Genomic DNA, 12891 nt, shown 5'->3' on the forward strand with positions numbered 1-12891 from the left:
CTCAGCTCAAGCTCAGCCCCAACCAATTACTGTTGGGGGGGGGGAATTAGAGGAGGAAATGCTATTTTGCCCTTGGGGTAAAGGCAAGAGATAAATGTAGCAATAATGAAATAAGTAAATATTCACTGTCTGCTCTCTAGCCATAGCTAGCTAGATAAGGAGCCAAGATGCTGGGAAAAGCCCTCTGCTTCTACATTAACCCAGTCAGCAATCTTCTTCATACATCTATCCAGTCAATAGAGGAGGTATGAAAGAGAAACAACAACAACAAACCAGAACAAAGCATTGCATGGCCAATTTCTGGAAAAAATAAAATATAAAGTGGACAGTGAAAAAATTTGGTTATGGTTAACAGCAGGTACATTAAAGAAAGAAACAGAGTCACTAATCCTGGCTGCACAAGAACAAGCTATCTGCACAAATGCCATTAAGGCCAAAATCAAAAAATCCTCTGATGATGCCAAATGCAGACTTTGCAAAGAAGCTGATGAAACTGTTGATCACATACTCAGCTGCTGTAAAAAAATTGTGCAGACTGATTATAAATTGTGGCACAATTCAGTAGCACAAATGATCCATTGGAATTTGTGCAAAAATTATAATATTAAAATAGCAACAAATTGGTGGGAACATCAGCCTGAAAAAGTCACCGAAAATCAGATGGTCAAGATCTTGTGGGATTTTCGCATACAAACGGACAAAATACCGGCGCATAATACACCAGACATCACACTGGTTGAGAAAAATAAGGTCACAATCATAGACATCGCAATACCAGGTGATAGGGTCGCTGAGAAGGAACATGAAAAAATCCCAAAATACCAGGACTTAAAAATCGAAATTCAACGACTATGGCACAAACCAGCAGTGGTAATTCCAGTGGTAATTGGCACACTGGGTGCTATTCCAAAAGCACTGGAATTACATTTAAACAGTTAAAAATTGACAAAATCACCATCAGTCAAATGCAAAAAGCCGCACTGCTTGGATCTGCACGGATATTACGAAAATACGTTACGACGTCCAAGGCCTGTGGGTGGGCCCGACTAGTAATCAATGCCAAATTCGGCGAAAGAACTGGCCGCTGTGATACAATTCTGTTGTGGCGAATAATAATAATAAAAGAATACAACCTTATAGAAAGGCAGAAAATGAGTTCAAGAACTGTGGTGAATTAAGAGTGAGGGATTAGAAATAAAAAAGGTAAAAATTACTACTCTAGAGCACAAAGGAATAAACAAAGCAGCCATAATGAATGTTTTTTAAACAATTAAATAAAACTATAAAAACCCAATCAGTCTGATATTGATATCCGGAACGATTCTAAATCCTTCACAAAAGGATTGATCGGCAAGCACCTTGCAAACAAGCCTGCATGCATAGGGAAAGTTTGGAAATAGAATGTGTACAATTTGTTGAATATTTATTCCAGTTTTATGGATGTCACAGATCCATTAATGTGATAAGAGACATGTATGGGGGAAAAGTGCAATAAAAATATTTATATATAAAAAAAGAAAACAAGGCAGCAATCACCAGAGGTCTGCATGGATATATCAAGAATAGGGGTTCATCATATTAATCTTGATTTTTTTTATTGGATAACTGCCTTGTTAAATTGCTGGCAATACTATTTATGTATATTCTGATGTATTTGCTGTTAAGTTATTTAAATAGAGGAAATATCTGTTGATGTACTAAAATCTTTTTAATATTTTTTAGGAACCCAAGCAAATAAGCAAATATTGGACAAACTACGCTGGCAAAAATTCCTTCAACCATGAAAAATACTAACTATTTGGTCCTGTGAAAACATGCTATGAATACTTTGATCAACATTATTTATGACTGCATATGTACTGTGTCCTTCTCATGCCACTCTTTCATTGCAATTCTCTAAATATGACTTTTTGATACACATTCTTCTTACGAATTGTGAACAGATTCATTTGTTTAATTGTTCTATTGTTCTGATGGTATTGCTCAAGTCTCACAGAGTACCAGTGCTGTTCTTTGTATTTTCCAGTAAACATATTTCAAATAAATTCCATTTGTACAAGCTGATACTCTAATTCACATTTTCATGAATGAAGAGGACTGAATGTGCTTCATTGACTCTCTGCTCTTAAACATCCCAGCATATCCATATGTTAAAGATCCTCTCTCTGATATTCTTTTAGCTCAGATGTTATTGCCTTCTCCACATCTTTGCGAGAGGTGATGAAAAACTTACCAGATTGGCTTGAATTCATGTCTCATAAGTACCATGTGGTCTTTTTCACAGATATTGATAGTTTTTGGACAGAGTTGTTAGTACTCAGTAAACTGGTCAAAAGTACCATCCAGATTATCTGCTCTTGTTCTCAGGTCTGCTGGGTAGCTACAGCATGTAGGAGGTTGGATTGGGGCCAGCTCTTTGTTCCTATCCCTATTCTTGGATTTTTAAAAGCTGATTTGATCTGAAAAGAACTTTACAGTTTACAAACTCTCCACTTTTCCTTTCTATGATTGATAAACATAGGAAGAGGAGTTTGGATCAGAGGTGGTATTCTGCCAGTTTGCCCCGGTTCGGGCAAACCGGTAGCAGCGGCGGGAGGCTCCACCCAGATGTCATCACGGATGCTCTGCGCATGCACAGAAGGTTCTGCGCATGCACAAAGGTTCTGCGCATGCACAGAAGCACCGTAAGCGAGCGAAGCAAGCACGCACACATGCTCTCCTGGTTCCAAACCGGTAGTGAAGGTAAGAGAAAACCATTACTGGTTTGGATCATGGATTAATCTTCTTTGGCACATATCCTTCTGCAATTTATTGCCTCTCCCTGCCTGGCTACTGTTTCAAGAGTCTAAATTAACTTTAGTCCAACTTCCCAGCAAACTACAAAATTCTGATGCTGGCATATTTCAGTCTTCTTCAATGTGATGACATGCATACAATAATCCCCATCACATACAGATCTAACTATGGCAATATTGGAGTTTGTATTGCAATGTATTGGAACTTGTATTAATAAGTATGTTCCACATCATTATCTAAATTCCTCTTGCCACCATAATTTGTTCATCTGTCAACTTTATAGATAAATAGATCAACTCCCAGCTACAAAGGAACCAGCTAAGCTTTCTTGATTAGTTGATGGGAATGAAGTCTGATGACTGGGGTGGAAGAAATATCTACTCTCTGGGAATTATTTCCCCCTTCACATTCTTCTGTTGTTTCTACATTATAAAGAACACAATAAAGAAATTATTTTTTCTTTTTTAACAAAATAAATCAATTTAAAATTATGTAATGAACAATTATTCATTTGGCTAAGATGCCTCATTCCCAATGCCTGCAATACAGCCTAGAAAAGTATTACATATTTGTTAATTCTATGTTTAAAAAAATGGAAAGTATTAGAGATTATATAGTTTAACTTAAAAATCTTAACTGCTGTTACTGAGACTGTGTTCCATTATTTATTACTTATAATCTACTCCACTATTGTCCACCTACTATCGTCCCTTTGTTGCTAATGTTCAGTTGAGTATTCTATTTAAATGCCTTTTTCCCTTTTGGGCCACTTAATGCTACTACCCCAATTTTCCAATAAAGGAAAAATGTCATTTTATATAGTTAAATGGCTATATTTGAGTATAATTATCTGTATCATTCCTTACACTTCTTAGCCAAATTAAAATCCATCTAAAATTTGTAAATAGCAAGCTGCTGTTTTGGTTCAACTGAATTACTGCCTTTCCAGCTATAATTAATTGCTGCTGTTGGAGGGCTGTATCATGGAGTTGTTTTTGTTTTTATTTTTGTTGTTGGATTATGTAATATCTTCATCTTTATACTGAGTCTTGGATATCTTACCCAAGATGGACAGATTTATTGCAGAATATTAATTCAAACTGTATAATCAAAATATGTATGCAAATCTCCCAGGATGATGTTCCAATGATTAAAATAATCAGAAGTTTTGACTCAATGGTTCTCTCAGTGAAAACCTTAAATAATAAACTTTTGGCACAACTCTTCCATTTTTTTACTCCCATCAAATGGTATTTACTAGATAGAAGTACCAATAAAACAATATAAAATATAACACAGCAAATTTGTTAAATATTAAAACACTTGTGAAAGAAAAGCTTCTCCCAGAAAGCTATTTCAGACTTTTGACTTTTCTCCTGCCCCAGCTTCTTTCCCAATCTACGTTTGCATAATCCTTCCATCAGATAAGCCTTTTAACTATTATGCAGCAGTGTAAGTTTATTTTTTCCCAAACAACAGCAACACTGGTGCCATCTGTTTGCACTATGCAACTGATAAATGCAGGAAAAGAACCCTACTTTTCTTAAACTGTTCTTTATGAATATTTCTTAAGTAGCCCTTGAAAAAGAAATCCTCCCCGAAAATACATCTGAAACCATCCCTAGATCCTAGAGATGTGTGAAGGTTTGGCAGTATATTGCCCTCCGGGTATGTTAAGTACTTTAAAACTTCCTGGCTGTTTCCTGTAATTAAAGCCTCACTTTCCCTGTTTTGCTCCCTGACTTTCCTGTTTCCACATCTTCTAATTTGGTAGGTTGCCACTGTTCCAAGACTACCAAACTTCGCTCACCCCTCCCTCTCTATCACCCAGTAATCGGAAGCCAAGTTCATTTCGGCTTCATTTGGAGCAGGACAATGGAAATATATTGGTAGACAAAGATACTAAAGTATAACCCAAAAGGCATGGGGGTAAAATCATGTGTGATTTTCATAGACAGTAACAAAAGGTAATTTTTCCAACCTTCTGCTTTACATTGGTAGAAGGAGCAGTGAATGTGATTTAAATAAGAATCTAATGCAAACATCTGTGATAGGACAATACACCAAACAATAATTTAGCAAAGAGCATATGTAGATAAATTGCATCAACATAATCAGCAGCAGCAGCAGCATTCAGTACTTTGAAAGCTGTGAATTAATTTCCAGCTCTGGAATGCTTATCGCTAATTTAAAAATTTGCAAAGAAAATGTGATTATTTCTAGAAGCAGCATATACTATTTTCCTCTCTTATCACACCAAGGTTGCATTCTACTACAGTAAGTTGTTAAATATTGGGGTGGGGAGAATGGACTTCTGGGGTTCTCACACTTTGAAAAAGTTCTTAGAAGTGAAATCTTTCAACTACCCACTATGATAATGAATTATTTATGTGAGAGATTTAGAGTATTATAAGAGAATTTAATTGACAACTTCCTCCTGGGTGCTATTCAAGTTCTTAACATTAATGAGGCACCCTTTGGAAAGCAAGTGAGAAGTCATTTTTGGAATGCTGATTAAAAATGATTCCTACAACCCTAACGTGTTTATCAAAACTAACAAAGGTAATTCAAAAGAATATATGCACAATTGGGTCACGATGTCTGGAAGAATAAAGACAATATTAAAGTTGTTAGAAATGTTTTGGAGTACATGATTAAATGCTTGCAACAACATTCATAAAGATTAAGCTCAGATTGTTAAAAGGCAGAGAAGGGTGTCAATGGCTGGAGTTCAGATACGAAGGAAGTGGGAAATGTTGTGTGACATAGATCAGAGTTAGACTTAAGCTTCTTCACACCATGGAGAAGGAATATGCAACTTGCATATTCACAAATCATCTGTAACTGGGAGAACTTAGAACCAAGAGCAACCAAGTTGTTTTCTTGATTCTAAGTTCTTGGGCTTTTCCATGACTTGCTTGCAAATAAAAATGCTTAAACCTGTGGTACAGGAGTAGTACAGTCCCAGTGTCAATGTCATTGAAATCACTGAGAACAACATACTTAATAAAATCTGAAGTATTTAAAGCAAGAGTTCCTTAGAGCCAACTGTGGTAAATATAGGAGGATATTTTATTAGAAAGAAGAGGGGAGGACAGTTGGACTTGCCTTCCCCACAGCAAAAAGATTCTATTCTTTGCATTTGTAGGCACTTTTCCTTTGAAAATACTATCTTCATAAAGTAATGAAATGTACAAGGCAGATGTGTGGGTGTATGTGTGTCACAATATTCAGTTGTCTTCAGCTCAGAAATGACTTAAAGTATTTTGTGCAATACTTTCTATTAATCAATAGAACTTGAATCAGTACACTTTTCAGACAAGCATGGAAGTGTAATCTTTGAAATTTTACAAGGCTATTTGAAGGTATACCTAGGATTCCCTGGGAACAATGGCTCTCTCCTTGGCTGTGTGCTGTGCACTGCAAAATAGGGAAATAACTGGGAAATACATAGAGGAACTCCCGCTAGGATGAAATGTGGATATTTGAGTGCTTTGAAAGTTCTTGTCCTACAAGCCTATATAAATTTAGCAAGGTGTAAATCAATCCCTTTTTTCTGCATCGCAGGACAGAGAGGGAGAGGGAGAGGGAGAGGGAGGGAGGGAGGGAGAGAGAGAGAGAGAGAGAGAGAGTATAGTTCAGCATTAAAAATTGCTAGAAATACTGCTCCATCAACTTTAATGTAACTGGTCTACCTGAGAGACTTATTTTGACAGGGTGCATGCTGTAGCTTTCAGTGCAAATCCAGACACTTAATCCTGCTGCCAGACTTATTTATTTAATTCAATTTGGACACTGCTGCACGGACTCTGTGTAACTGGCCATATAATGAACCTTAAAGACACAATAGAAAATGAAACACATTAGGATCTGACTGCTTTATACAAAATCACAGACAAAACATATCCAACAAGGTGTCCCATACTTCTCAATCCAAAGGCTGGAAGAATAACCAGATCTTCAAAACCGTACAGAGAAACATCAGGATGGCAGCCATGTGGATTTCAGGGAGAATCTTATGTCAAAAGGCGGGTGCTACCTGACTCTTGATGCATGCTCCTATTTGATAAAGGAACCCTGAACATACCAACTCTGCCAGCACATACCAGCAGGGCATGAGAGATAGGTGGTCCCTCAAATACTTGGCCTAATGCCATGTAGCTTTGTGTGAGATGATCAGCACCTTCAGTTGCACCCAGAAACATAGTGGTAATCAGTACAGTTCATAAAGCAAGAATGTCATATTGACGTAGAGCATAACCATCACTGCCAACACTGCTCCATTCTAATTAATTGAAATTTGTGAGTCATTTTTCAAGGACAGCCTTGCAGTAATAGAACCTTGTGACTAGGATGAGAAATGGCTATCTGAAGCTCCTGTATTTTTCGGAGTAAAAGACACACATTTTTCCTTCCTAAAAAAGCATGGAAATGTTGGTGCGTCTTATACACTGAATACAGACATTTTTGGCCTCCCAAAGCCCCGCCCCCGCATTTCATTTTTGTGAAAAATGGGTGAAAAATGGCCCGTTTTTTACCAAAATGAGTGTTTTTGCCTTCTCCCACCCCCCAGAAGCATTCTGCAGGCTTCAGCAAGGCTGGGGGAAGGGGAAAATGCCTCTGTTTTGGTGAAAAGGCATTTTTCCCTTCTCCCAGCCCTGCTGAAGCCTGCAGAGTGCTCCTGGGGGCCAGGAAGGACAAAAACTTTTTTCTTACTTACCTCTTCGAAATCTTGGTGTGTCTTACAGACCAGTGTGTCTTATAGTCCGAAAAATACAGTATGTGATATCTCTATAGTGGTTAAGATGACAATGCTTTGGGGAAGCAAAGTGATAAAGTACTGAAGAATTTGTATTGTTTCGTTCATTGCACAAAACCATGAGCCTCGCATTATCCAAAGGTGTTTTTTCAAAAGACAACTGGACTTTCTTGGTTGTTTTGCTTCTCATACAAGAAGCTTGCTCAGAACCATGACCTGGTTGATTGAGAATCTCCATAGACACTTGGATTATCCAAGCCAGGCATGGATGGCAAACAACATAGATGTATAAAACAAGTAAAATATATTATAATTCTTAGTTTATTTTATTTTTTTATATTTTATAGTAGGCTTGTTGCATTTTTATTTTGGTATGCCGTACCAGTGAGGTACACCAAAAGAGTCAGTCTGGCATAGCCGTAGTGGTTAGGGTAGCAGGCTACAAACCTGGAGAATGTGAATTCTAATCCCACTTTAGGTACAAAGCCAGTTGGATGGCCTGGGCCAGTCACTCTCAGATCTGAGAGAAAGGCAAGGGCAAACCATTTCTAAAATCTTGCCTCCCCCCCAACCCCCCTGAAAGGAGCTATCCAGGCAGTTGCCAGGAATCAATACCAATTTGAAGGAATACCCCCCTCAGAAAAACCAGGCATGTTTAAACAATAATTAGTAATCACTGTGCTATAATTCCTCCTTCTCTCATGGAACTTTAGGCTATACAGTGCTCATGGAAGGAAGAAATTTTTAAGCATCTCAAAATGTATTCAACAGCAGTGATGGAGCTAAAATTCCTAGGACCTGGGATTTAGATGTCATTTTAACCAAGTTTTATCCACAGCTTGCTAAGTGGTGATAGTCAAGATTCATGCAAAATGCTAAGCTGTCAATTGAAGTTAATAAAACAACAATGGCTGTACTCACACAATGGCCTATGCTACAAATAAATCATGCTCTGGCTTAATACAGCATATAAATCTTAGCCCTGAGAATGGCAAGCCAATGTACTTCTTTGTGCCACTTATGATTATCTTTATGTGCTATTTAGCTATTGATTCTGTTGCCTATTATGATTATTATTACATACACAACAACCTGAAATCACAGTTGCCAGTTTTTTAGCTGGTGTTGGCCTTCACACTTCAACTTCTTCCCAAGAAGCTAGAATTTCATAATATATTGGCTTTGGATATGTGCAAATCTAAACAACATGGCCTTTTGTAATTTGCAGATGGAAATTTTGTCCATATGCATGTTTTCTAAGCACCATCCAATTTTTTTTATGTGACATCCACTGCACCAATAACTGCTGGGACAACCACAATCAACATCTCATAAACTGTTTAACTTTAGTTTTCAGTTCTTGATACTTTGTGATCTCCAGTTCTTTATCTTTTATTCTACTATTAGATCTGGTGTATCAGTTATTGGTATGTTATCCAAACTTTATCAGTTTGCCTAAGGAAACCCTTCAACATGTTGCTCATTTCAATTACTTTTTCAACTGTATATACCACCAATTTTTCATTACTGGCAATTTCTTACAGAAATTCTACTGAATCATTTTGGCGACTGTGTTCTATTGTTGTTTACAATTAATTTACGTGATCTTCATGCATGTAATGAGTATATATGATCTATTGTTTCTTCTGCTTCTTTGCACAAACTTTCCTCTGAATCATTTGATTTTTCAATTCTGGCCTTGATTGTAATAATTCAAATAGTTTTTGAGCAGCCAAAATCAAACCTTCAGTTTTTGTTGTAGTGTTCAGTTGTTAAGCCATTGCCAAGTTTTATTGTTATCCACTTTTTCTTCAATCTTTTTATATAATTATTTTAGTGAACCACTATGGCTTCATTTGTTTGGTTTATTTGAAACATATTGTAGTATATGGTATTAGTATTTAGAGAGGGAGAAGTATTCTAACATCTTGATATATCTGAAAACATTCTGATGCCATAGAACAAATAGTTTATATTGATCTATTCTGTTACAAAATGTATAGTATGATCTAAAAATAATAATCATTCTGCACATATTATAAATATATGGCTTCTAAAAGAATAGAAACAAAAAAAATGTTACATAAAAGTATCTGTAGTTACTTTTCAGGTTACAGTGTGCATTTTAGCTAAAAAAATAAGATAGCAAAATATATGTAATATTATTGGAGGTTGATAAAAAATAATAGATACTTCAGAATACTTACATATTCCTATATATTATTGTTTCTATTCCAGCAGTAGCAATAATTGCAACTATTTAAAAAAAACAGCATCATTAGCTTCTCTAAATTTTGACAGATGTTTGACCATTTCTGCTACTTATGAACATTTGTAGACATTTGCAATGGAGGCTAACAATGTGTATTTTGCTGTTCTACTTCCTTTAATTTTTTTCATCTTCCATAAACACAATTCCTTAAAGAAATGTGCCGTTCTACCAGCACATTTGTCATGAGACAAGGCAGGAAGGGTAGAGGATGGTTTTTAATTAATTGCATTGTATTAAGCTTTAAGGCAGACAAGTACTTGAGACAGCCAAAAGGTGAAGATTCAGAGATTCTCCTTAATCACCTCCCCCACCTCTTATTCTCTCCTTCCTCTTTGAAATGTTTTGCAAAGCACTAGTGATCCAAAGCCTTAGGAGAAAGTATCAAAAATAGAAAGCCCAGGAGTTTTAAAATTCTCTTTCAGAAATTCAATAATTTTGCAAAAAAAAAAAAAAAAAGCTATGTCCCAGCTGATTTGATAAAAAGGGGTGGGAATAAGGAAAATCACCATCGGAGAACTAAACAGAAGGAGCGGGATTTTGAACCAAGACCATTCAAGCAGCTTCAGTAAGATTTAATGTTACTGTTTTAAGTACTTGAAGAAGCCTGCTATTTTGCCAAGTACACTTGCACAAAATACAGTAATCTGCTGTGTAAGTATTTATCAACCCATCCATGTGTTCAACTTAAATTAGCCTTTCTCAATCTTTTTAATAGGAGGAAATAAAATTCAGGCCCAAGGTAATTGTCACCCACAGCTATTTTCTGTGAGATGGGCAGCTATGCAAATTTGATAAATAAATAAACACTTATAAAAGTTACAATAAAATAAACAATGATTATATCTATAGCTCACAAGCACTATCATTGCATAGTGTGCTAAGTTCAAGAAGAGAGTGGAGTGCCATTTTTCAGAATGGTGAATCTATGGCACACGTGCTCAAAGTAATACACAAAGCTATGTTGCCCAGCATGTGACAACAGCCTTGCCTGTTTGTCTTTCATGTTTCTGGCACACATGCGCACATGATGGTCAACTGTCCTTTACACGCACAGCAATGCCGAAAACCGGTGTGTGCATGTGCGCCGGTCAGCTGATTGTCAGGAGTGCATGCGTGCCAGAACCCGGAAGTTTGGCTTTTCTGGAGCTTTTCTGGAGCATGGTCCCTTCATGCAGCAGTGCCAAAAACCAGCCTGCGCATGTGCACTGACCAGCTGATTGCTGGGCACGCATGCATGCTAGAACCTGGAAGTTTGGATTTTCCGGAGCACGGCCCTGATGAGCGCGTGCACATGCGTTTCCACCCGATCTTTTCGGCACCTGGTGCCAAAAAAAGTTCGCCATCACTGGTGTAGGGTCTCCTGCTTGGGTAGGGGGTTGGACTAGAAGACCTACAAGGTCCCTTCCAACTCTGTTTATCTATCAGAATAATTTCTTTTCTCAATAATGCTCTCTTGTGGAACCCCTAATGACCTCCCATAGATCCCTAGGGTTGCCTGGAACACCAATCAAAAAAGATTGATCTAGGTTGTACATAGAGTTAATTCAGCTGCCAAGATACAGTAGACTGAAGTTATATTGCTTAAAAAGTAAAAAACCACAACATTCCACAGAATGTAAAAACAATACTTGCAAACTGCAAAGTTCCATAGAATGGAAACAAACCAACACAAGATTTTCCATTTTGAAATGTCCTCTTAAAATCCAACAAATTTCAGTCACATATCTTTTATGCTTGAAAATGTCTTTGTTTTTTTAAGCCTGATTTTAAGTATCTAGAAAATTCAATAAACTAGGTATCAATGCATCAGCACCATTCAAAATAGGTTTTGAGAAAGATAAAAGGCAATAAATAAATCTCATTTCATGAAAAATATTCCTATCATTTTGGATTATTCATTTGACAAAGAAGCCCTATTGGAGCATAGGTACTTCAGGATCTTCTCTGCATCAAATTTCACTTCTGGGCACTCGTATTGGTCTTCAATTTGTAACTTAATTCTGCAGAAAGCACTGCACCAACACAATGAATTAATACTTAGGAAGAATGACATAATATTTTTAATGCAACCCCTTGAAGAGAGACAATAAATAAATGGCTGCTAGCCCGTCTCTGCTCCGACTAGGTGGACAGAAAAACACAGGAAACATCACCGAGCCTAGCCGGAACAGGTGCGAGAGGGAATCCCAAAGGTAGAGGGGGATTCGGGGGTTATGAATAGGTGGCTGTCGGAGGGTTGCGGCTCTCCGAACGGCCCCCGGGCTGTACGACCGCCCCTGGTAGTCCTCCGACTCCCCAACGACAGAGGAAATGGCGGCGGCACGCTGACGGCGCTTCTCCCTGGCGGTTTCCAACGCGCCCAGCATCTTTTGACTCTGCTGCAAAGTTCTCGACCGGGAGAAGCCCCGAAATTGGATTTTTGGCGGACAGTGGTGCCAGAGAGGGGGTGGCTGAAATCGGATGGCACTGAGGAGTCTGGGCAGCTGGCTGCGTTCGTTTTGCCCGCCGCCGCTGCCGTGGCGTTCCTCCCAGAGGCCCCCCCCCCAATCGCCTTACCAGCTGGCGACGATCTGGATACATCCCAGCCTTTTCCTGGCCTTTTCCAAGTTTTCGGTTTTGTTATCCATGACTGAGAGGAGCCTGAAGGAGCCCCTGGACTTTCTACAAGCTTACCTTTTATGGTCTGAATTGAACTGGGAGTTAAAGTGGGAACTGTCGTGTCAGAGAGAGGGTAGCTGCCTTGGATACCAACAGAAGGGACCGTTTAGCAGGCTTTGGCGCCGCTATTACGCCCCCCCAGGTACCTACCCCTCCTTTATATCATCCTAACGACTATGGAGATTACTCCCTTTATTCTGTCATCTTTACCATCTGACTCTCCCCTGGTGCTCTTTTGCTGGACACCTGGTATTCCCCTATTGAGGCACTCTATCATCTGGCTGCCTCTAACTGTGGACTTTGGACCTTTCAGCCTCTTGGTACAGCTGCTTTTGATTATTATTTTCCATCATTGTCTTGGGGGCTCTATCTGGAACACAACTTATAGAAAAATTCACCTGTTTGC

The 12891-nt window shown here is 38.2% G+C and overlaps 1 protein-coding gene across 1 annotated transcript in view; it reads left to right on the plus strand.

Moving 5' to 3' along the window:
- The window catches only part of LOC106540581 (uncharacterized), a 65063-nt gene extending 61043 nt beyond the window's left edge, over nucleotides 1-4020 (plus strand). Inside the window, exon 17 of the mRNA XM_087718196.1 lies at nucleotides 1723-4020. Within this exon, the coding sequence (XP_087574322.1) occupies nucleotides 1723-1794 (72 nt within the window). The 3' untranslated portion in view covers nucleotides 1795-4020. The remainder of the gene's footprint in view (nucleotides 1-1722) is intronic.
- Nucleotides 4021-12891: the final 8871 nt, after the last annotated feature.

The sequence above is a fragment of the Thamnophis sirtalis genome, unplaced genomic scaffold (genome assembly GCF_051295495.1).
Source record: "Thamnophis sirtalis isolate CommonGarterSnake01/CBP01778 unplaced genomic scaffold, rThaSir2_p1.2 scaffold_6, whole genome shotgun sequence".
Lineage (NCBI taxonomy): Eukaryota > Metazoa > Chordata > Lepidosauria > Squamata > Natricidae > Thamnophis > Thamnophis sirtalis.